General features: G+C 37.0%; 1 protein-coding gene across 3 annotated transcripts in view; it reads right to left on the reverse strand.

The window, feature by feature from the left end:
* CTNNA3 (catenin alpha 3) overlaps window positions 1-24,229 on the reverse strand; it is a 1,722,523-nt gene that overhangs the window by 1,473,205 nt on the left and 225,089 nt on the right. For all 3 annotated transcript variants that reach the window (XM_034662590.1, XM_034662589.1, XM_034662591.1), the window contains one exon: window positions 9,690-9,809. In XM_034662590.1, the coding sequence (XP_034518481.1) occupies window positions 9,690-9,809 (120 nt within the window). The remainder of the gene's footprint in view (window positions 1-9,689; window positions 9,810-24,229) is intronic.

Here is a 24,229-nt window from a genome sequence, read left to right on the forward strand (position 1 = left end):
AATATATATATATATATATATAGTCATTTCAAACCAGAGTGTATGGAAGAAAACCTCAGCATACATATACCATTGTAAATCACTGATCAAGATATAGAGCAAAATCACTGATCAAGATATAGAGCAAACCAGCCATGTTGCTCCATCTTCTGGTGGCAGTTCCCCTTACCTAGATGTATTTCAGTATGTGATTCTACTGCTGTCACATTTGCAGCATGAGAAAAAAACATAAAAGCTGATTAGCTTCCTCCTAAATAGACAACTTGAAACTGTCCAAATATGGTACTTCGGAGAGCAAAAATCAAGTATGCTTTTTAAAAAAAACAAAGGAATAAACTGAATTTCTCATTATCTATTAAATTAGCCCTTAGGCAATCAGCCCCTCACAAACAAACAATTTAACGTCTACAAAAGGCTGCATGATTGGTTTGTGCATGTTGAAAGCTCTACCGTCAGCACAACAGTTGGCCTCATCTTAGCAACATCAACACTTCCTTTGAATTTTAGCCAGTAGCACTTTAGGCGCACTCCCAGCTCTACTATTAACACAGAGAGCTATGGCTGTAGCAGTAATCTTTTCACCTGACAAGGATGCAGTAACAGCCATTGTAATGTTTTCTGATTGCATGCACAGGTAGTGATGTACAACTTAGACACACAATTGTTTGATTGTTTGAGATTATAACTTTCATCAGGGCTATAGTAAGTATTTGACTGAGCTTGCTTTTCTGGAACAAATGCTGCTAATACCAGCTAGTTCCATGGTCAGTTTGGCCAAGTCACAGTGGACACTGCAGGGCTAAAACACTATTTTCTTAACTCTTCTTCAGTTCCTTGTACCTTAGACTCAATTGTTCTCATGTTCAATCTATCCTTTCACTTGAGGCAAAGATGTGCAAAGAACAACTTCTACAACTGCTGAAATACGTAATCTACAAAAACACAGTATTTACATATACAAGCAGGTCCTTTCACATGACAGAAAAACACCAAAGTAAGGTATAAAATGTGTGAAAAGGATATTAGAGTGAAGGATGGCAATACCTTCTATGTCCTACACATAGACAAAATGCTTACTATTATCATCACCCAAATCCAAAATACTTACTATGAACTTACTACGTTCCGGGGATTGTATTAGGCTTCTGCGATACAACTAGGAATAATACTCCCTGCAATTTATTATTTAAACTCCCTTCATACTAGACTATGGTCCGTAGATCGGCAGCACCAGCATCACTTAGGAGCTTGTTTGACTCTCCTGTCTTACTCCAAACCTACTGAATCAAAATGTCTATTTTAATAAAATTTCCCAAGTGATTTGTATGCATAATAAAGCTTGAGGGACACCTGGGTGACTCAGTCGGTTAAGCGTCTGCCCTCGGCTCAGGTCATGATCCCAGGGTCCTGGGATCTAGCCCCGCATCGGACTCCTTGCTCAGTGGGGAGCCTGCTTCTCCCTCTACCTGCTGCTCCCCCTGCTTGTGCTCTCTCTCTCTCTGACAAATAAATAAATAAAGTCTTTAAAAATAAAATCAAGTTTGGGAAGCACTGGTTTAGAGGGCATTGGCTTGGAGAACACAGAATCTAGAAATTGTCAAAGAAATCAAAATTCTTCTGCAATAAAAGAACAAAATGATGTTTTCTGTATTATTTGTGAATTGAAGTGATTGAATTAGACGATGCTTATAATTCCTACCTCTTCTAAAATATTGTAATATTACTGCATTGTCTTTTCTTTTTAAAAAAAATGGCACTACTGAATGACCCGCATTTATAGGCATCTCAATATCTAACAGTATGCACATAAATTTCGATGTTAAAAGTATCCATATCTAGGGGCACCTTGGTGGCTGTCATTAAGCGTCTGCCTTCGGCCCAGGGCATGATCCCAGAGTCCTGGGATTGAGTCCCACATCAGGTTCCTCTGCTGGGAGCCTGCTTCTTCCTCTCCCACTCCCCCTGCTTGTGTTCCCTCTCTCACTGGCTGCATCTCTCTCTATCAAATAAATAAATGAAATCTTTAATTAAAAAAAAACCTCCTTTAAAAAGAAAAGTATCCATATCTATATTCAGTATACAAACCAGAGATATCGAAGGATCAATACACATATGCTGACTTAGGCTAAAGGACTCACAAAAGAACCAAAGAAAATGTTACTCCCGGTTACTGTCCCTGTTCTGCTATTAGCAAGTGTGTAGCCTTGTACGGGATATCTCCATGGGCCTCATTTTTCTCATCTCTAAAATAAAATACTTGGGTTAGATGAATTCCAAAGACTCCTTGGTTTAAAGTTCTGATTCTTGTATGCCTTCTTTAGTGCATCATATGCCACCACAGCTCATGTCCTTGGAATGAAAATATATCCTCTTTGCACACGCAGATCATTTTCAAGCTACAAAACAGACTAGAGAAGATATCTTTTCAGAGTTAACTCTTTTAGGACTTTATTTCCTCATCAATGACCAAATTTTATTGACAATCTTATGGGCTTAGGTATATTAATATCAGACATGCACAAATAAGTGCCATATTGATGCAAACACTAAAGTTTTTTTAGCACCCTAAAATTCCTATCAGCTTGTAAATTCTGAAAACAACCCATAACAAAGCATTAACTATTTCAATAAGCATCCCCACTATAAAGTAGCTATAAGCTGCCCATGACGCAAACTATCATAGCAAACAACCTTGTAAAAAATTAATAAATCTTCTCTGGTGCATGAAAATCAGCTAGTATATGCCTGATTCAACAGCTTTCTACCTAAGTGCCACCAATAAATGGAACCCCAGAGACAACAGATGGAAATAGAATAGCAAACCTTGGAATTTATAAGATGTTTCCATATTTGTACTCTACTAATTAATTAGAAGACACCTACTTGTCATGACTATTAATTATTCCCAATGTGGAAATCAAATTTTAGAAGGAGAACCAATATATAATATGCATCATTTTGATTATTTGCTTTTAAATGAAGGATGAGGTTCTTACATAAAAGTCCATAAGGTTTTTTAACTTCAGACTATAACTATAGAAGAAGAAATTACCCTATAAAAATCTGCAGTTTATGAAGTAGTGAAAATGGTTAGATGGCTATGGCAATAAGCTAGAAATTAAGAAATGTGAATATTAATTCTGAATATGTTACTGACTTGGAATGACCTTGAATGATATATCCAACCTTCTTCTCTCTCTGTACCAGAAAAGTGAAGAATAAATGTAATGCCATCTTTTTTTTTTCTGTGAGATAAACTGTGTGCAACTGAATAAAAATGGAATTGCACCTGTAGTGGATAGAATAAAACAGGTTGGGGTTGATTTGAACTTTGGTGCAGCACAGTTTTATAATTCAACATTTTTAATACCTGTGCAATGAATTTTTAAATAATGTCTGAAATGCTTTGGAATCTTCAGAAACAGTTTTATAAATGGCATAAATAATCATTTTATTTCATTGGGCAAGTAAGAAACAGAATACCATCTAAGGCAGACATGAAAATTTTAATGTAGCAGTCTTTGGTTGACTTACTCTTAAAAGGAGTAATTCAATCAGAACTCTTTCAAGAGAGTTGGATTAATTACAGAACAAGTAAAGGAAGGATCTTCTCTCAATTGAGCTATTAACATATTTCATCTAGCAAAAACCATTGAAGTGAGTCTGTTTCTAGAACTATTGTTCTAGAAGCTTAACACCTACTGTTAATGCTCATTTAGCTCCCAATTACACTCTTCCTTAACTACATCTGAATAATACCAAGTGCATAGGTACTTTCTTTTTTTAACGTTTAAGTAAAATATATTTACAAACTCCATTTTAGTGTTAATGCAATAGGAAGTTAGTTCTATATCATACTGTCCCTACAGATAAGCAACTTCCAGTGCAGTATCATTGCATATCCCCTTATCCTAGATGACCTATAACATTTTTATTGCCATAGTCTTTACACTGCTGAAGACTACTACTGGAATTCATCAACTTCCACATCTCTACACGCTAGAGTACAACAACAATGAGCCTAACACTTTCCAGTTCTGTTTTGCTAAGCATTGATTTCAAAGGAGCCTGACATGGTTGTCTTGTGTCCTCAGAGTTCTCGAATTCCAAGGTGAGCCTAGGATTATTCTCTACGTGGTCAATCATTATCCATCCGGAATTTTATTTTTCAATGCAAGGGTGTTAACCTATAGTCATTCTTTCTAAATAAATTTTTTCTAATTTATTTCTATTTTTCCTCATTGATAAGGAGTCATTTTAAATGCAATTCTTATCCTACAAAGTATTATATACCCTTCTGGTTTGGGAGTTCTCTGAAGGGATTAATTCACTCAGCTCAGTGAAAGAAAAAAGCAGTAGTTCATTCCTGAACATCATCATTAAAGAGAGAACAATATTGTGCTGAGCACTACCACCTGGAACCAAGAGGAAAGTTTAGGTACATAAAATGTAATTATTACATGAGTTGGGATTTAACAGAACACTGGGTCTAAGACCTTACTTCTACCACAGATCGCCATGGTACAATACTCATGACCTTAATTTTACTGCCCATCAAGAGAACACAAAACACATTAGAAGCAAATAATGCAACTCCTTTCTCAAAAGGTATCAGTAGTTTGGGGGTTTTTTTGTTTTGTTTTGTTTTTTGTCACACAGATCTCCAACTCCTACATCACGTATGTCCAAAAACATTCCATCTGATATGTTCAGAACAGCACTGAACTTATGTGCAGTACAAAACTGTACAGAATAGAGAGCATATTCTTGTGGAACTTACCATTGTGGAAGATGACTTATGAGAATAATACAAAACAACATCATAATAACTGTCACTTACACTAACCACATGCCAGGCATGGTGATGAGTTCTTAATATACTGATTCCTTTATGTACTTTAAAGGATTTAAAGCATTTATGTACTTTATGCTTTATCTATTGTTTTCTTAAAATAGGCTATAAGTTAGGTATTATTTTCCTAAAATTTAAAAAAAAGAACTATGGTGCCCAAGGTGGTACAAACAGTCTAACTAGATCTGTCTAACTAGATCCATTCTCTAACTTGCACTTACTGAAGAATAAGTGTATAAGCAATAAGATGCTAAATTGTACTACATGGATAAAAGCTAAAAATGACAAAGAAAGAAGAGTTTACATATTGACTAGAGGTCATACAATAAAGTGTCATGAGGGAGGCTAGACTTCAATTTTGCTTTAAAAAATGATTAGCAATTAAATAAGCAAATAGAAAAGGTCTACATACTCTAAATACCAAGTTCTATAAACCTCGTGAAAAGAGCAGAAGGCCAGAATAGCATGGCATGATTAGGTAGACAAGAGGGAGAGCAGGGGTATGTGATGTGTTCCAACATGGATGTGTATCTGAAGTATGGTGTTTTAATTTTACATATTTTCACATCAACATGTAAATGTGCTTTAAGCTGCATAGCGTTTGACTCAATAATGTCAGCTTTAATTTATACCAAAGGACTTCAGAAACCTCTGAAAAGGGAATGTGTCTTATAATGTTATTATAAGTATTAAGGGTAGAAAAGAAGGAATTAAATTCGAGTACAGATAATCAAACTTTATTTTATTTTATTCCACAAAACCAAAGCCCCAAGGAAATTTCTTGATTTATAACCTCTTGAATAAATCTGGGCTCTATACGATAACTGAAGCTTACTATTACCATTCCTACGTAACATTAACCAGGAAGATGAAAACCGAACAGTCAAAGCAGATAAACTCCAAGAATGCATCTCCAGATAGTAAAAACTGAAAAACACTCCAGATTGTCAGGCTAATCTTGCTCTGTCATCTGGTTACTTCAGGCTGATTCATCCTGGAAAACCCATCACCTCATCTATCAGGGCCTCCTCTCACCTTTTCCAACCAAAGCCATTTTCGACATTAGTCTTTTTGACAGTAGGAAAATGGAGAGACGCTTGTGCCCCAACTTAAAATATAGCCCAAGGAATTGTTCGAGTATAAGCACTCACTCTTAAAAAAAAAGAAAAAGAAAAGGAAAGAAAAGAAATAGTTAAGCTCACACTTAGGAGAGAAAGTACAATAATTTCAAAAAAGAAAGGTAAAAGACTAGAGCAAAGTACTCTAGGGATCTCTCTGGCCTGGGGGGGGGGAATCTCACAAAATGATGTTTAAAATGTCACAGAAAGGGACAGAAAATAAAATCTAATGAATGAGTCCAAGAAAATAATTATAATCAATCCACTGGTCATCCATAATTCACAGTTAAGGTAACATTAACATTTTGTGTTTATTTAAAGAAATGGATGGAAAATTATAAATGTTGGGAGAAAATCCAAATAATAAATAAGGCAAGGGGCAATCTGTCAACCTTTGGCATCCAGGAAGCCAAAGGGTTAATGCCCTTCTGAATTTTAAAAGTATAGTAAAATACATCAATATTAATTGCCTGTAATCTGAGACCAAAATTTCGGGCATGCTTCCTTGTTCAAAATAACAAGAGCACCAACAAGTATTTATTGAGCATTTGCCATGGGTCAGATACTGTTGTGAACACCGCGGAGAATACAGCATTGAAGGTGACAGACCAGTCTCTGTCCTTATGGAGCTACGTGCTGTCACAAAGAGGAATGATAAACACGGTTAGACCAGGGAACAAACCATGACTAATTCTCCAGTACAAAGAATCCTGCCTTATAAGGCAGAATCTTTCTTGCTGAATTGCAATTTTACAGAGACCTGAGTCTTTTCCAGGAGAAGAAACTTCCTTGTGTGTGTTTAATAGGTTTGGAGGCCTTTTAACGGGTAGGATTGGAGATAAAAGGCAAATCCCGTCAAGTCAGAGAAGAGTTGATGATGTTCTGACTCTTTGAACCCTGCCCATCCTAATTCACAATAATATCTGTGGCTTTGGTACAGAACTTAGTTAATACTACAAATTTCTAGGAAGCTCTGCTACATTTGAAAGCAAAATGGGAAATAAACAAAATTTGTCTTTGCTATTCTCTGCCATCTCCCTCATTTGCTATGTCTTCTTGTATTCCTCTCTTTTTTCCTCCCTTTTTTTCTATTTTGAAATTTTTAAAAAATTCTTCAAAAATCAATGTTTTTGTTTACTATTTTCCCAGGTGTCATTCTTAATATCCCTTCAGGAAGCCAGGCTGTGGGATAATAAAATGAAGAGTTCTAGGTACACAGTATAAAACCATGTACAGTTTAATTTCCCTCACTTGATCCCTCTTATCATATCCCACCAAGTTCCTTTCCCTCTTTTTCCATCAGTCTGCAGTCTCTGACTTTCTACTCTACCATGGTCTTTCCACTTCCCTCCAATTCCCCTTCCATCTCTTCCAGAAAAAAAATGATCATTAGATATAAGGAGAGCTGGAGTTGTGTAATACAAAAGGACTGACAGTATGTCACGTGTGCAGTTAAGTTCATTTCATAAGGATTTGTCCTTTTGAGTTTAAGACACAGCATTGTGTGAATAAATTTCACTAGAACCATGGTTACTAGATATAAAACTCAGAAGATTGTGAAGATCAAGTTTTATGCATTTTCTTAGCTGTCTAAAGATATCATTTCAAAAGGCCTTTTGTGTTTTTGTATATACTAAACAATTTGCATTAGAGAAACAGAGGTGGAGAGAGAACTGGCCCTGTTTTGCCTCTCACCAGGTACCCACTTTCAAACGTCTCTTTAAGCCCTGGGTCTGGCATCCCTAAACTTGCCTTCACATTGCATGCCTAGACCTCCTCACCTTCCTATCCCTCAGCCTGGCTCCCTGCGGGGGTGCGGGGAATGAGACCTGGGAAACCCCTAGGTCTGGAGTCAGACTGATTTAGATTTGAAGCCCATCTTTATGTCTGATTAGCCCAGTGACCTTAGACAAGTTATTTAACTCTTTTAACCATTTTCTTACTTTAAAATGGTGCTCATAAACCATCCCCATTGTATTGTTATAAATATTTGATGATCTGATCCATAAATGTATTAATCATAATATGTGACATATAATCACCATTTAGTAAACAGTAAATATGATTTATATATACATAAGTGAACATACATTTACACCCCATGTTCCCATCTTTTCCTCATACACACATGCAATTTACTTGTCTGTCCTCAACGCCATTCAGGCAGAGTCCGGCCCTTCTGCCCTTGAAGCATTCACATTTTTCCAAGTTCACAATTAGCTAATGCAAGAATCTAATCAATGAAAATGTGCTAATAAGAAAGGATGAGAGAAGAGGACAGTGACTACTGCCTGCCAATTCAAATACCCCTCAGTGGTAAAATATGGCTCTTGGAAACAAAACTGCACTAAAAATTGCATAGGCCAGAGCAGTGACTTACGGTGTGAATTTTAAGTAGCACCATCTGTGAGATTCCTGTATAGCTCTATGTAACTATGACCTTTACATGCGCTAATATGTAAGCCAACACTAATTTTACAATAAGTAAGTAAAATTTAAATGGATATTGTGTCTTTTTTCATATAAATTAAAGTACATGCAGAGATACTCCATTTACCCTAGAACATTCTACAAAATAAATATAACTCGCAGGAAAATAGGGCAATGGGAAGGCTAAATGCCCATGTAATGCTGGTGATAAAGCAAAATCCTAGAACATAATTCTCTTTTCAAGTCAATATTTCCATACCATACCACAGTAACTTCATAAGGTGTAACTAAAAAAAGCCCAGCTTTGAAAACTCCATCCAAAAGGCCCAAAATCTGAATTAGGAAATGGCAAGAGTCACACCTTTCACCACACTAACAGGAAAGACTTAAATAATGGACTCAGTGCCTGGCCATGCGAATCAGCCACTTAGTCATTTTTCTAGGCACTCTCCATCATTGAACACATTCCCGAATTTCATGCAACCTAATTTAAACGTCTATCTGGCCATTCTGATCGGAATAAACATTCAATCAGGTACAAGTTTGACAACCCTGACACCTAGTGGTTGTGAAGAAATTGGTGAAGCTCAGCTTGGGAAAATCAGCTAGCTAGGTACTGCGGCAGCATCTCACAAACACAAAATTTAATGGTTACTAATATTTTTTAAAAATACTAATTCTGAAAGCAACTCTATAAAAGATTTTGGCTCTGAATTTATTTGGAGGTCTATACAAGGAGGCTGAAAGCCTTGCATTTGTATATTTTCCTTCCCCCTTAAACAATTAGCAAAATTCCCCTAATTTTCAGAGATCAAACAAGAAAACTAAAGGTTGACTCTTATCAACCTTTGACATATTCATGATTCTTTCCCTTAATTTTGTGTGTACATCCACATCCTTTTCCTGGTCATCAGGTGATTTTTCTCCTCAAGTATCCCCCTATCAAATATAAAAGCCATCAGGCCAAGCCATCACAGAGGTTTCCTTTATGACATTGAGGCATCCTTAGTCAAAGGGTAGTTATAGCTTAACAAACCAGTAGGAGTTTTCTATAAGAAAGGTATAAGGACACATGCAGAAACCCCCAAACTGCACATTAAAAGCAAGGACCACGATGAATGCTTCAGGAAGCCGTATGAACACAGCAGGTCAGCACAGCACAGCACAACCTATTTCTGCCCTAAACATTAGAAGATAAGTCTCCCCAGATCCACTAAAACCTGACAGGCAGGATGGCAGGAAGCATAAAGTGTTCATCTCCCTCCACCAAGGAGAGTTCTGACTCCTACCTGCTGACGTTTGAAGGCTAAATAATCCAGATTTTCCAGCTCCTTCCCAAGCTTCTGGTAGGTTTTCTGAAGGTCAGATTTATTGGAAACATTTTTGAGAGACTCAAATGTTCTTTGAAACTGAAATTGAAAACAAAAGTAGATCATTAGGATAGCAGTACATTTTTCTCAAACGCCTAACTAGCTAAAACAGAGAAATAGTCCAGACTGAGCCTCAGTTTCTCTCTTTCATAATCCAGAGAGAGCAAATGCTAATCGTCTTTCAATGAAATAAGAAAGACTGATTATAAAGAATTAGAAACTGTATCATAAGTACAACCAACATTATTGCATGAATGGGAAGTGTGTTTAGTCCTTATTACAACAAAAGAGCATACTCTGCTTAAAAAAAAAAAAAACCTGTGCTTTAGCATATACTGCTGCTTCTAAAGAAAAATTGTGATGAATGTGTAATTTCAAATCATAATAAGGAAGTATTAAAAGAGCTCTCACATTCCAATCACGGAAACAAATATATATATATAAAGGTAGTTGCTTGCCTCTATGGAAATATCTATGCAAAATAAGCACCCCACAAACTTCAGCCAGGAAGATCTCTCAGATCTTGTATTTTGAGAAGGAAAGAAAACTAACATTTTGGTGATCGAAGCATATGTAGCACGTTCGGCAAACATTTATTCATTTCTGCTCTATAAGGCAGATGAGTTATAAAATCAGTTCTGCTGAATCAGAATGCTTCTGTTCATTTTTAAGTCAGATACTAGATAAACACAAAGGAGACAAATTGCAGTGGATCACAGAATATCGTTCTGTGGCTAATAATTAATTAAGCAAGGGAAGCTCACAAGAAATTCAATTCTTGGTTTATTTTAGTAAATTAGAACATACTTTGGAAGATGAGTGATTGAAAATGTCAAGTAATGTCACTTGCAATGACATTTGCATTTGCTCTCTCTTTATGTCATTTATTTCCCATATTCTCACTGCGTGCCTGTAGACAGATTTCTACAGATAAAGACTTCCCCATCTTAAACACACCAGAATTCCACAGACTATGATGTTATGAGACAAGCTAATAAGATTTTATAGAATATTATTAAGTTTCCAGGGAAATGATTTGAACTTACTATTCAAACTCTATGGAATAAGTCATGTTATAATGGCATTCTACTGAATTAAATCCTCAATTTCAGGAAAGCAACATGTTTATCTCAATCCAAGGTGACAGAGGAAAAAGAAATGGAAAATAACAGTGCTAAGCTCCCGCAGCACTACAGTAAATTAAATTCAACAAATAATCTTGTAGAACTACTATGCACAAGGTACTATGAATATAAAACACGTGTCCTGCCCTAAAGGAACTTATAAACTACGAAAGAACTAGACACAAAACTCAGAAGTGGGAAAGACACTGACATGTATTGAGTGCCTGCTCAGAGCCAGGTACTGTGTGCTTTCCAATTTAATCCCAATTCTCTCCCCGGTCTACAAATGACTACACTGAGACTCAGAGAGTCTAAACTGGGTTTTTACTACAGCGTTTGTGCTCTTCTATAATACCACTAACTCTATCACAAGGCAAAGTAGTAACCAGAGTACGAAAAAAGAGAGAGAGAAAAGCAACATGTGGTAGAACAGAAAAAAACTAGTTATACCAACTGATGGACTGAGGCCACGTAGAAGACGTGAAGAGATTCCAATTGGGCTTCAAATGGAAGGACAAGTCCTCAGAGCCTTCAATGGGAACAGATTCTATCCATCAGTTTAAGCAAAGCCAAAGTCTGCTCATTTTCCCCTTTTTATAGCACAGTAAACAAATTTCTCTTGACATAATTGTAATGACTTTTATATTAACTATTTATCATGTTGTATGACTATTTCTGTGCCTTGCCCATTTCTTCGTCCCTTCTCACTACATTCAAATCAAAATACCAAATCTAATATTCTAAACAATTTAATTTTACTGACAATTAATATAAACTAAGTCTTCAAAAAAAAAAAAAAGGGACACCTGGCTGGCTCAGTCATTAAGCATCTGCCTTCGGCTCAGGTCATGATCCCAGGGTCCTAGGATCGAGCCCCACATTGGGCTCCCTGCTCAGCGGGAAGCCTGCTTCTCCCTCTCCCACTCCCCCTGCTGGTGTTCCCTCTCTCACTGTGTCTCTCTCTGTCATAAGTAAATAAAATCTTTAAAAATTTTTTTTCTTAATTTAAAAAAATTAAAAAAACATGAAAACCAAGTAATATGTCCATAGCCAAAGAAGAAAGGGAGACAATCCAGCAACAATACATCACCACAAAATATTTCTATAAAAAATCAGTTTGTGTCGGGGCGCCTGGGTGGCACAGCGGTTAAGCGTCTGCCTTCGGCTCAGGGCGTGATCCCGGCGTTGTGGGATCGAGCCCCACATCAGGCTCCTACGCTATGAGCCTGCTTCTTCCTCTCCCACTCCCCCTGCTTGTGTTCCCTCTCTCGCTGGCTGTCTCTATCTCTGTCGAATAAATAAATAAAATCTTTAAAAAAAAAAAATCAGTTTGTGTAAAGAGGAGACTTTAAAGCTTGACTTTTCATTATCAAGACTTACACTCTTCATTTATTGATACTAAATAGCTCAAAGTTCTCAAACTGTGATGGTTCATTTATTTAAGTAGATTTTTTTCCCCATAAAACAACAAATAATTGTCAAGGAGAGGTCAAAAAGTTTCTGTAGTGTACTTTAGGTTAGATCCCGATTAAACATACCCCATCTCTCTCTGCCCATATATATATACTTAAAGATGCTAAAGAGTAAAAGCAATAATTCTACCTTGCAGATAAAGCTGACGTGCAAAAGATAAAAATAAGACAGTGATTAAAGTGAGGTTTAGATTTTACTTTTAAAAAATTAGATGTTGAATTTATTTGAGGATTTTTCATTCCAATAGGCCACTGTGCTTGATCACTGAAATAGACCTCTTGAGATTTTCTCATTAGTTCAGTGCATTGCAATCTCATTATGTTGACTATGTCTCAAAATAAATGATCTCTCAGTTGAAGATAAGTTGGGAAAGGAAGCAGAATTAATTGAAGAGATTTTAGCATTTCTAGATTTTACTTCTTCGAACTTTTGAGATTAAATTTAAAATAAGCAAAGAAGCCCCAATAATTTGTGAACATTAAATTTACCCTGTGTTACTATTTTCCCCTTAATACAAAATTCAAATGTAAAATAAAAAAGCCCAGTGAATAAATCTGACCTCCAAACAAGCATAGGAATGTTCTAAAACTGCCAAAATTGAATATCAAAATGGTCTCTGAACTGGGAAACAACTGCAAATTCTGTCCTATTTGATTACTTTTTCAAATATCACAAGGCAGACAAGACAAAAATGAGAAGATGCAAACATTATCTCTAAGCCAAAAATTTGCCATCAAAGTAAGCACTGTAAACACTCCCAGTGTGTTTTCTCATAAAATTGTTTTCTGTTCAGATTTTGGTTCAAAATGGCAATGTAGGAAGGTCCTGAATTCACATTCTCCCATAGACACACTGAAACTACAGCTATATACGGAACAATTTCCTCTAGAAAAAAACCTAAAAACTGGCTGAGCAACCACTTCACAACAAGCAAATGAGAGGTGAACCTCAAAGGCTAAGACAGAATCTCACCATAAACCCCATCCCCAGCATGGCAACCCACATTTGGGAGAAAACTCAAAACCCACAGCTATTCCCTGAGTATTAAAGGGTTTGTACACCACATCGGGCATGCCAACATTTAAGACCAACACCTGAGAAAAACCTAAAACAAGTGGCTTTGAAGACCAGTGGGGCTCATGCCCACAAGATCCACAGGGCTTTGGCAAACTGAGAAATGGCTCTTAAAGAGCTCTGTGGAGTGCCTCGGTGGCTGAGTCATTAATGCATCTGACCCGATTTCAGGTCAGGTCATGATCTCAGGGTCATGAGATTGAGCCCCACAGTGGGCTGAGCACTCAGTGAGGTCTCTACTTGAGAATCCCTCTCTCCTTTCTCTCCCCCAGCTCAAATAAAAAAAAAATCAATCTTAAAAAAAAAAGTGCTGCATGCAGACTCACCCAGCACAAGAAGCAGCCCTTTGAAGATTTCATTTATTTATTTCAGAGTGAACTCAAAAGAACAGAAAAATCTAAAATGCAGTTTTTATATTCTCACTTCAAGAAGCTGGAGCTGGAACAGAATAGGCCTAACCCACGCACGAGAAGGCAGGTGATCAAGATTAGAGCAGAAATCAATGAATTAGAAACCAGGAGCACAGTAGAGCAGATCAACAGAACTAGAAGCTGGTTCTTTGAAAGAATAAATAAGATTGATAAGCCACAGGCCACAGGCCAGACTTATTCAAAAGAATAAAGGACCCAAATTAATAAAATTATGAACGAAAGGGGAGAGATCACAACCAACACCAATGAAATAGGAAGGATCATTAGAAACTTTTATCAACAGCTTTATGCCAATAAATTAAACAACCTGGAAGAAATGGATGACTTCCTGGAAACCTATAAACTACCAAGACTGAAACAGGAAGAAATTGATTATTTAAACAGACTGAATAATTATGAAGAGATTGAAGCAGTGATCAAAAACCTCCCCAAAAACAAGAGTCCAGGGCCTGATGGATTCCCCGGGGAATTCTACCAAACATTCAAAGAAGAAATAATACCTATTCTCCCGAAGCTGTTTCAAAAAACAGAAACAGAAGGAAAACTACCGAACTCATTCTATGAGGCCATTATTACCTTGATCACCAAACCAGGCAAAGACCCCATCAAAAAGGAGAATTACAGACCAATTTCCCTGATGAATATGGATGCCAAAATTCTCAACAAGATCCTAGCTAATCGGATCCAACAGTACATTAAAAGGATTATCTTTGGGTAAACACCCAGTTAGTGCAAATGCTGGATCATAGGGTAGTTCTATTTTTTACTTTTAGAGAAACTTCCACACACTTTTCCACAGTGGCTGCATCAGTTTGCATTCCCACAACAGTGCAGGAAAGCTCTCCTTTCCCCACAGCTTCGCCAACACCTGTTGTTTCTTGTATTGTTGATTTTAGCTATTCTGACAGGTGGGAGGTGGTATCCCATTGTAGTTTTGATTTGTATTTCCCCAATGATGAGTGACGTTGAGCATCTTTTCACGTGTCTGTTGACCATCTGTATGTCTTCTTTAGAAAAATGTCTATTCATGTCTTCTGCCCATTTTTAATTGGATTATTGTGTTTTTAGGGTGTTGAGTTTTATACGTTCTTTATATATTTTGGATATGAATATTTTATCAGTTTTATCATTTGTAAATACCATCTCCCATTCCACAAGCTGCCTTTTAGTTTTGTTGAGTATTTCCTTCACAGTGCAGAAGTTTTCATTTTGATGAAGTCCCAATAGTTCATTTTTCCTTTTGTTTCTCTTGTCTGCAGTGAAGTGTCTAGTAAGAAGTTGCTATGGCCAAGGTCAAAGAGATTCCTACCTGTGTTGATCTCTAGAAAACTGATGGTTTCCTGTGTCATATTTAGGTCTTTCACCCATTTTGAGTTTATTTTTGTGATGGTATAAGGAAGTGGTCTAGTTTTATTCTTCTGCATGTGGCTATACAGTTTTCTCAACACCATTTGTTGAAGAGACTTTTTTCCATTGGATATTCTTTCCTGCTTTGTTGAAGATTAGTTGACCATATATTTGTGGGTCCATTTCTGGGTTTTCTATTCTGTTCCATTGATCTACATGTCTATATTTATGCCAGTAACATACTGTTTCGATTAGTACAGCTTTGTAATATAACTTGAAGTCCAGAATCATGATGCTTCCAGCTTTGCATTTCTTATCAAGGTTGCTTTGGCTATTTGGGGCTTTTTGTGGTTCTATACAAATTTTAAGATTGTTTATTCTACCTCTGTGAAAAATGCTGTTGGTATTTTGATAGGGATTGCATTAAATGTGTACATTGCCTGCAGTAGTATATTTTAACAATATTTGTTCTTCCAATCCATGAGCATGGAATGTCTGTTAATTTCTTTGTGTCATCTTCAATTTCTTTCATCAGTGTTTTATAGTTTTTAGAGTACAGGTCTCTTACCTTTTTGGTTAGCTTTATTCCTAGGTATCCTTGGTTTTGGTGCAGGTGTAAATGCAATGATTCTTAAATTTCTGTTTCTCCTGCTTCACTATTGGTGTATAGAAATGCCACAGATTTGCATGTGTTAATTATGTATCCTGCGACTTTACTGGAATCATTTATTCATTCTAGCTGTTTTTTTGGTGGGAATTTTTTGGGTTTCCTATATATAGAATCTGCAAGTAGTGAAAGTTTTACCTCTTCCTTGCTGATCTGGATGTCTTTTATTTCTTTTTGTCATCTGATTGCTTTGGCTAGGACTTCCAGTACTATGTTGAATAAAAGTGGTGAGTGGACATTCCTGTCTGGTTCCTGATTGTAGAGGAAACGTGCTCAGTTTTTCCTCATTTAGAATGCTATTAGCTGTGAGTTTTTCACATACAGCCTTTATTACTATCCCTACTTTGTTGAGGGGTTTTTATTATTATTATTATTATTATTATTATTATTATTAAAAATGGGTGGTGTACTTTGTCAAATACTTTTTCTGCATCTACTGAAATGATCATATGCTTCTTATTCTTTATTTTACTAATGTGATATGAGAATACTGAAACATCTTTGCAGCCCAGGAATAAATCCGACTTGATCATGGTGAATGATTGTTTTAATGTATTGTTGGATTCTGTTTGCTATTTTTTTGCTGAGATTTTGTGCATTATGTTCATCAGAGATACTGGCCTGTAGTTCTCTTTCTTTTGTGGTGTCTTTATCTGATTTTGATATCAGGGTAATGCTGGCCTCATAGAACGAATTTGGAAGTTTTCTTTTCTATTTGTTGGAATGTTTGAGAACAGGTATTGACTCTTTAAATGTTTGTAGAATTTACCTGTGAAGCCATCTGGTCCCGGAATTTTGTTTGCTAGGAGTTTTTTGATTACTAATTTCTTTGCTAGTTATTGAACTGTTCAAGTTTTCTATTTCTTCCTGTTTCAGTTTTGATAGTTTATATTTCTAGGAGTTTATCCATTTCTTCTAGGTTGTCCAATTTGTTGGCATACAGTTTTTCATACTATTCTCTTAATAATTGTATTTTTGTGGTATTGGTTGTTGTTTCTCCTCTCTCGTTTGTGATTTTATTTATTTGGGTCCTTTCACTTTATTTTTTGATAAGTCTGGCTAGAGGGTTATCAATTTTATTGATTTTTTTCAAAGAATCAGCTCCTGGTTTCATTGATCTGTTCTATTGGTTTTTTTTTTAGTTTCTATATCATTTATTTCTGCTCTAATATTTATTGTTTCCTTCCCTCTGCCAGCTTTAGGCTTCATTTGTTGTTCTTTTTCTAGTTCCTTCAGGTGTAAGGTTAGGCTGTGTATTTGAGATTTCTCTTGCATCTTGAGGTAGTCCTGTATTACTATATACTTCCCTCTTAGGACCACTTTTGCTGCATCCCTATGGTTTTAGACTACTGTGTTTTCATGTTCATTTGTGTCCATGTATTTTACTATCTCCTGTCTCATTTCTTGGTTGATCCATTCATTACTTAGTAGCATGTTATTTAACCTCCATGTATTTGTGCTCTTTCTAGATTTTTTTCTTGTGGTTGATTTCTAGTTTCATAAACATTGTGGTCAGAAAAGATTCATGGATATTCAATCTTTTGCATTAGTTGAAGGCTGTTTGTGACCTAATATGTGATCTGCTCTGGAGAATGTCCCATGTGTACTTGAAAAGAATGTGTATTCTGCTGGTTTAGGATGGAAAGTTCTGAATGTATCTGTTAAGTCCATCTGGTCCAGTGTGTCATTCAAAGCCATAGTTTCCTTGTTGATTTTTTGTTAAGATGATCTGTCCAGTGATGTAAGTGGATGGTTAACATCCCTTACTATTATTGTATTATTATCAATTAGTTCCTTTAGCATTGTCATTAACTGCTTTATGTACTTGAGTGCTCCCATACTGGGTGCATAAATATTTACAATTGTTATATCTTCTTGTTGGACTCCCCTTTAATATTATATAGTGCCCCTCTTTGTCTCTTGTTATAGTCTTTATAGATAAAGTCTAGTTTGTCTGATATAAGTATTGCTACTCCAGCTTTCTTTTGACATCTATTTGCATGTTAAATGTTTCTCCATCCCCTCACTTTCAATCTGCAGGTGTCTGTAGGTCTAAAATGAGTCTCTTTTAGGTAGCATATAGATAGGTCCTGTTTTTTTTTATCCTTTCCCACACCCTATGTCTTTAATTGGAGCATTTAGTGCATTTAGATTCAACGTAACTATTGACAGATATGTATTTATTGCTATTTTACTACTTGTTTTGTAGTTATTTCTGAAGATTTTCTCTAATCCTTTCTTGTCTTTCTTTCACTCCTTTTTTGCTGATTTTCTTTAGTGATATATTTGGATTTCTTTCTCTTTATTCTTGCATATTTAGTAGTAGTTTTTGATATATCATTCCCATTAGGTTTGTATATAACCTCTTCTACAAATAGCAATCTATATTAAGTTGATGATCATTCAAGTTTGAACCCATTCTTTTCTCCTCTCCTCCATTGTTTTAGGTATACGTTATTATGTTTTATATCCTTTTTTTATGTGAGTTCCTTGACTGATATTTACAGAAATACTCATTTTTACTGCTTTTGTGTTTCCTGCCTAATTTATACTATCACTTTTGGTCTCTCCTTTCCACTCGGAGTCCCCTTTCATATATTTTGCAGGGCTGCTTTAGTGGTCACGAACTACTTTAGTTTTTCTTTGTCTGGGAAACTCTTTAGTGCTCCTTCTCTTGCTCAATAGAGTATTCTTGGCTAGACTTTTCCCATTCAGAACTTTGAATATATCATGCCACTCCCTTCTGGCTTGCCAAGTTTCTATTTAGAAATCTGCAGTTAGCCGTATGGGTCTTCCCTTGAAAGATAAGGACTTCTTTTATCTTGTTGCTTTTAAGATTTTTCTTTATCACTATATTTTACAAATTTACATACAAATATGTCTTGGTGTTGGCCTGCTTTTGTTGATTTTGATGGCAGTTCTCTGTGCCAGATTAGGGAAGTTTTCAGCTATTATTTCTTCAAATACATTTTCTTCCCCCTTTTCTCTCTTCTTCTGGGATTCCTATAATACAAATGTTACTCCATTTGATGGAGTCACTGAGTTCCCTAAATCTATTCTGTTGCATGATTCTTCTTTCTTTTGTTCGGCTTCAATGCTTTCTATTAGTTTGTCTTCTAGATCACTAATTCATTCCACTTCCTCCAGCCTGCAGTTCATTACATCAATGGTGTTTCTAAACACATTTATTGCACTCTTCATCTCTGATTCTTTTTTAACTCTTTTATCTATGTGGTAAAGGTCTCACTGAAGTCTACTATTCTTTTCTTAAGCCCAGTGAGTATCCTAATGTCATTGCTTTAAATTCTCCATCAGGCATGTTACTTATATCCATATTTCTTTTTTTTTTTAATAGACTTTATTTACAAGGAGATAGAGACAGCCAGCGAGAAAGGGAACACAAGCAGGGGGAGTGAGAGAGGAAGAAGCAGGCTCATTGCAGAAGAGCCTGAAGTGGGGCTCAATCCCATAATGCTGGGATCACGCCCTGAGCCGAAGGCAGACGCTTAACTGCTGTGCCGCCCAGGTGCCCCAATATATCCATATTTCATTTAGATCTCTGACCATGGCCTTAATTTATTCTTTCATTCGGGATAAATTCCTCTGTTTTCACATTATGTCTAAGTCTCTGCCTTCTTTTCTGTGTTAGAAAAGCCAGTTATGTCTCCCACTCCTGAAAGTAATGGCCTAATGAAGAAGAGGTCATGTAGTGCCCAGGACCTGGAGCTTCAGGGAGTGTCTCCAGTGTGTGCTTTGTGCACTCTCCTGTTGTTCCGACAGCTCTCTTCTTCGGGCCAGTCCTCTGCAGAGGCTCTCTCTGCCTGCTGTGGACAGTGTTTGGTTCCTTGCCTCAATTGGTGAGTTTTAACTAGGTGTGCTCTGGTCTGCTTGTGAAATGAGACCTGTTACCACCTCCAGAAATGAGGCCCTACATCTCTCTAGTTGGAAGACATGGTGTGGGCAGGGGTTTGTGCCGGTCTTCTGGGGGAGGGGCCTGCCATGCTGGGACTGAGGCAAGCATGACCAAAGACAGTTTGACCAGAGCACAGTGGGATGGGGCAGGGCTTGGTATAAGCAAGTTAGGCAGCCAGTGTTGTCAGTGCACTGCTTCACGTAAGTGGCTCTGTGTTTATGCTGAGGGGCAGGGGAGGGAAATGGCACCAGCCAGCTCTTTTGTTCCCTAAGAAGTGTGCCCATGAATGCTGCCTCTCAGGGACATGCTCTGAAAAGAGCGAATACTCTTCCCACTGTGTGTCCCACACACACTCTTCAGGTCACTGTTTCCACACTGTTTGCCCCCTGGGGTTGCTTGTCTGCCTTCTCTCCAGGAGTAGCACAATGCCCTCCAGGCTCAGTCCTAGCCAAGGCCACTGACCTTTAAAACTCCAGGCTTTAAGCCCCACTAGTTGCAAAAACTCACGAAATTCAGCCCAACACATTTTCCAAGCCAATGGCTTTGGGGAAATGTTCTCCTTGTGTTCCTGTCTCACTCTTCTCTGTGACCAGGGCTCCCTCCTGTTCACAGCAGCTACAATCCATTTCTCCCCTAAACCATGTCTCTACACTTCCCACCTTCTTAGATATGGCCTCTACTCTCTGTTTAGTTGTGCGGTTTATTCTGTCAGTCTTCTGGTCAATTTCTGGGATATTTAGGATGATTTGATAGTTACCTAGTTGTATTCATAGGACAAAGTGAGCCATAGTCCTCCTACTCCACTGCCACCTTTCTGCTCCCATGCTGTTTGTTTCTTTGTTTAGTAAATTCCACATGTGAATGAAATCATGTATTTGTCTTTCTCTGATTGACTTATTTCACTTTGCATAATACACTCTAGCTCTATCCTTATCTTTGCAAATGGCAAGATTTCATTCTTTTTGATGGCTGAGTAATAGTCCATTGTACATATATACCACATCTTTATCCATTCATTGGTTGAAGACATTTGGGCTCTCTCCATTGTTTGGCTCTTGTTGATAATGCTGCTATAAACATAAGAGTACATGTGCCCCTTCGAATGTGTATTTTTGTATCCTTTGGGTAAATACCTAGTAGTACAATTGCTGGATCATAGGGTGCTTCTACTGTTAAGTTTTTAAGGAACTTCCATACTGTTATCAGAGTGGCTTCACCAGTTTGTAATCCCACCAAGAGTGCAAGAAGGTTCCCCTTTCTGCACATCCTCACCAACACCTATTGTTTCTTGCGTTAATTTTAACCATTCTGATAAGGGTGAGGTGGTATCTCATCGTGGTTTTGATTTGTATTTGCCTGATAATGAATGATATTGAGCATCTTTTCATGTGCCTGCTAGCCATCTGGATGTCTTTTTTGAAAAAGTGTATATTCATGTCATCTGCCCATTTCCTAAACTAGATTATTTCTCTTTTGGGTGATGAGTTTGATAAGTTCTTTATCAATTTTGGATACTAATCTTTTGTCAGCTACTTCATTTGCAAATGTCTTCTCCCATTCTGTAGACTGCCTTTTATTTTTGCTGACTGTTTCCTTCATTGTGCAGAAGCTTTTTATCTTGATGAAGTCCCAATAATTCATTTTTCCTTTTGTTTCTCTTGTCTGCAGTGAAGTGTCTAGTAAGAAGTTGCTATGGCCAAGGTCAAAGAGATTCCTACCTGTGTTGATCTCTAGAAAACTGATGGTTTCCTGTGTCATATTTAGGTCTTTCACCCATTTTGAGTTTATTTTTGTGATGGTATAAGGAAGTGGTCTAGTTTAATTCTTCTGCATGTGGCTATCCAGTTTTCTCAACACCATTTGTTGAAGACTTTTTTCCATTGGATATTCTTTCCTGCTTTGTTGAAGATTAGTTTGACCATATATTTGTGGGTCCATTTCTGGGTTTTCTATTTTGTTCCATTGACCTATGTGTCTGTTTTTGTGCCAGTACCATACTGTCTTGATGACTACAGCTTTGTAATATAACTTGAAATCTGGAACTGTGATGACTCCCGCTTTGCTTTTCTTTTTCAAAATTGCTTTGGCTATTTGGAGTCTTTTCTGGTTCTATAAAGATTTTAGGATTTTTTTTCTTCTAGTTCTGTGAAAAATGCTGGTGGTATTCTGATAGGGATTGCATTAAATGTGTGGATTGCTCTGGGTAACACAGACATTTTAACAATATTTGCTCTTCCAATCCATGAGCATAGAATGTTTTTCCATCTCTCTGTGTCTTCTATTTCTTTCATAAGTGTTCTTTACTTTCAGCATACAGATCTCTTACCTCTTTGGTTAGATTTATTCCTACATATCTTACTGTTTTTTGGTGCAATTGTAAATGGGATTGATTCCCTGATTTCTCTTTCTGCTAATTCATTATTGGTGTATAGAAATGCAACAGATTTCTGTATGTTGATTTTGTATCCTTCAACTTTGCTGAATTCATGTATCAGTTCTAGAAAATTTTTGGTGGAGTCTTTGGGGTTCTCTACAGAGTATTATGTTGACTGCAAATATTGAAAGTTTGACTTCTTCCTCGCCAATGTGAATGCTTTTTATTTCTTTTTGTTCTCTTATCACTGCAGCTAGGACTTCCAGTACTATGTTAAATAGCAGTGGTGAGCAGTGGTGAGAGTGAGCATCCCTGTCTTGTTCCTGACCATAGAGGAAAAGCTCTTAGTTTCTCCCCACTGAGGTTGATGTTAGCTGTGGATCTTTTGTATATGGCCTTTGTGAGCTTGAGGCATGTTCCCTCTATCCCTATATTGTTGGGGGTCTTTTTAATCAAGAAAGGATGCTGTATTTTGTCAAATGCTTTTTCTGCATCTATTGACAGGATCATAGGATTCTTATCCTTTCTTTTATTAATGCAGTGTATCACAATGATTGATTTGTGAATATTGAACCACCCCTGCAGCCTAGGAATAAATCCCACTTGATCATGTTGAATAATTCCTTTAATGTACTATTGGATTTGATTTCCTAGTATCTTATTAAGGATTTTTGCATTCATGTTCATCAGGGTTATTGGTCTGCGTTTCTCTTTAATGGAGCCTTTGTCTGGTTTTGGAATCAAGGTAATGCAGGGCTCACAGAGTTTGGAAGTTTTCCTTCCATTTCTATTTTTTGGAACAGTTTCAGAAGAATAGGTATTAACTCTTCTGTAAATGTCTGGTAGAATTTCCCTGATAAGCCATCTTGTCCTGGACTTTAGTTTGTTGGGAGATTTTTTAAAGGATTTTATTTATTTATTTGAGAGACAGATATTGAGAGAGCACGAGGTGGGGAGGGGGAGAGGGAGAGGGAGAAGCAGGCCTCCACTGAGCAGGGAGCCCAAGCGGGGCTCAATCCAAGGACCCTAGGATCATGACCTGAGCCGAAGGCAGAAGCTTAACCCACAGAGCCACCCAGGCACCACTATTGGGAGATTTTTTATTACTGTTTCAATGTCATGGCTGGTTTGGGTCTGTTCAAATTTTCTATTTCTTCCTGTTTCAGTTGTGGTAATGTATAGGTTTCTAGGAATTGCCAGATTCCCCAGTTTGTTGGCATAAATTTTTCATAATATTCTTTTTTAACTGTTTGTATTTCTATAGTGTTAGTTGTGATCTCTCCCATTTCATTCATGATTTTATTTATTTAGGTCCTTTTTCTTCTCTTTTTGATAAATCTGGTTAAGGGTTTATCAATTTATTAATTCTTTCAAAGAACCAGCTCCTGGTTTCATTGATCTGTTCTACTGGTTTTGTTTTGTTTTACTTTTATAGCATTTGTTTCTGCTCCAATCTTAATTATTTCCCTTCTTCTGCTGGCTTTAGGCTTCATTTGCTGTTCCTTTTCTAGCTACTTTAGGTATAAGGTTAGGTTGTTTATTTGAGATTTTTCTTGCTTCTTGAGGCAGACCTGTATTGCAATATACTTCCCTCTTGGGAATGCCTTTGTTGCATCCTAAAGGTTTTAGACTCTTATGTTTTCATTTTCATTTGCTTCCATGTATTTTTTATTTCAATTTTAATTTCCCAGTTTATCCATTCATTCTTTAGTAGGATGTTTTTTAACTTCCATGTATTTGTGGTCTTTCCAAATTTTTTCTTGTGGTTGACATCAAGTTTCATAGCGTTTTGGTCTAAAAATATGCATGGTATGACCTTGACCTTTTTGTTCTTGTTGAGGCCTGATTTGTGACCCAGTATGTGATCTATTCTGGGGAATGTTCTGTGTGCACTCGAAAAGAATGTGTATTCTGCTGCTTTAGGATGAAATGCTCTGAATATATCTGTTAAGTCCATCTGGTCCAGTGTGTCATTCAAAGCTACTGTTTCCTTGTTGATTTTCTGCTTACGTGATCTGTCCATTGCGGTAAGTGAGCTGTAAAAGTCCCCTACAAT

Source organism: Ailuropoda melanoleuca, chromosome 6 (genome assembly GCF_002007445.2).
Source record: "Ailuropoda melanoleuca isolate Jingjing chromosome 6, ASM200744v2, whole genome shotgun sequence".
Taxonomy (NCBI): domain Eukaryota; kingdom Metazoa; phylum Chordata; class Mammalia; order Carnivora; family Ursidae; genus Ailuropoda; species Ailuropoda melanoleuca.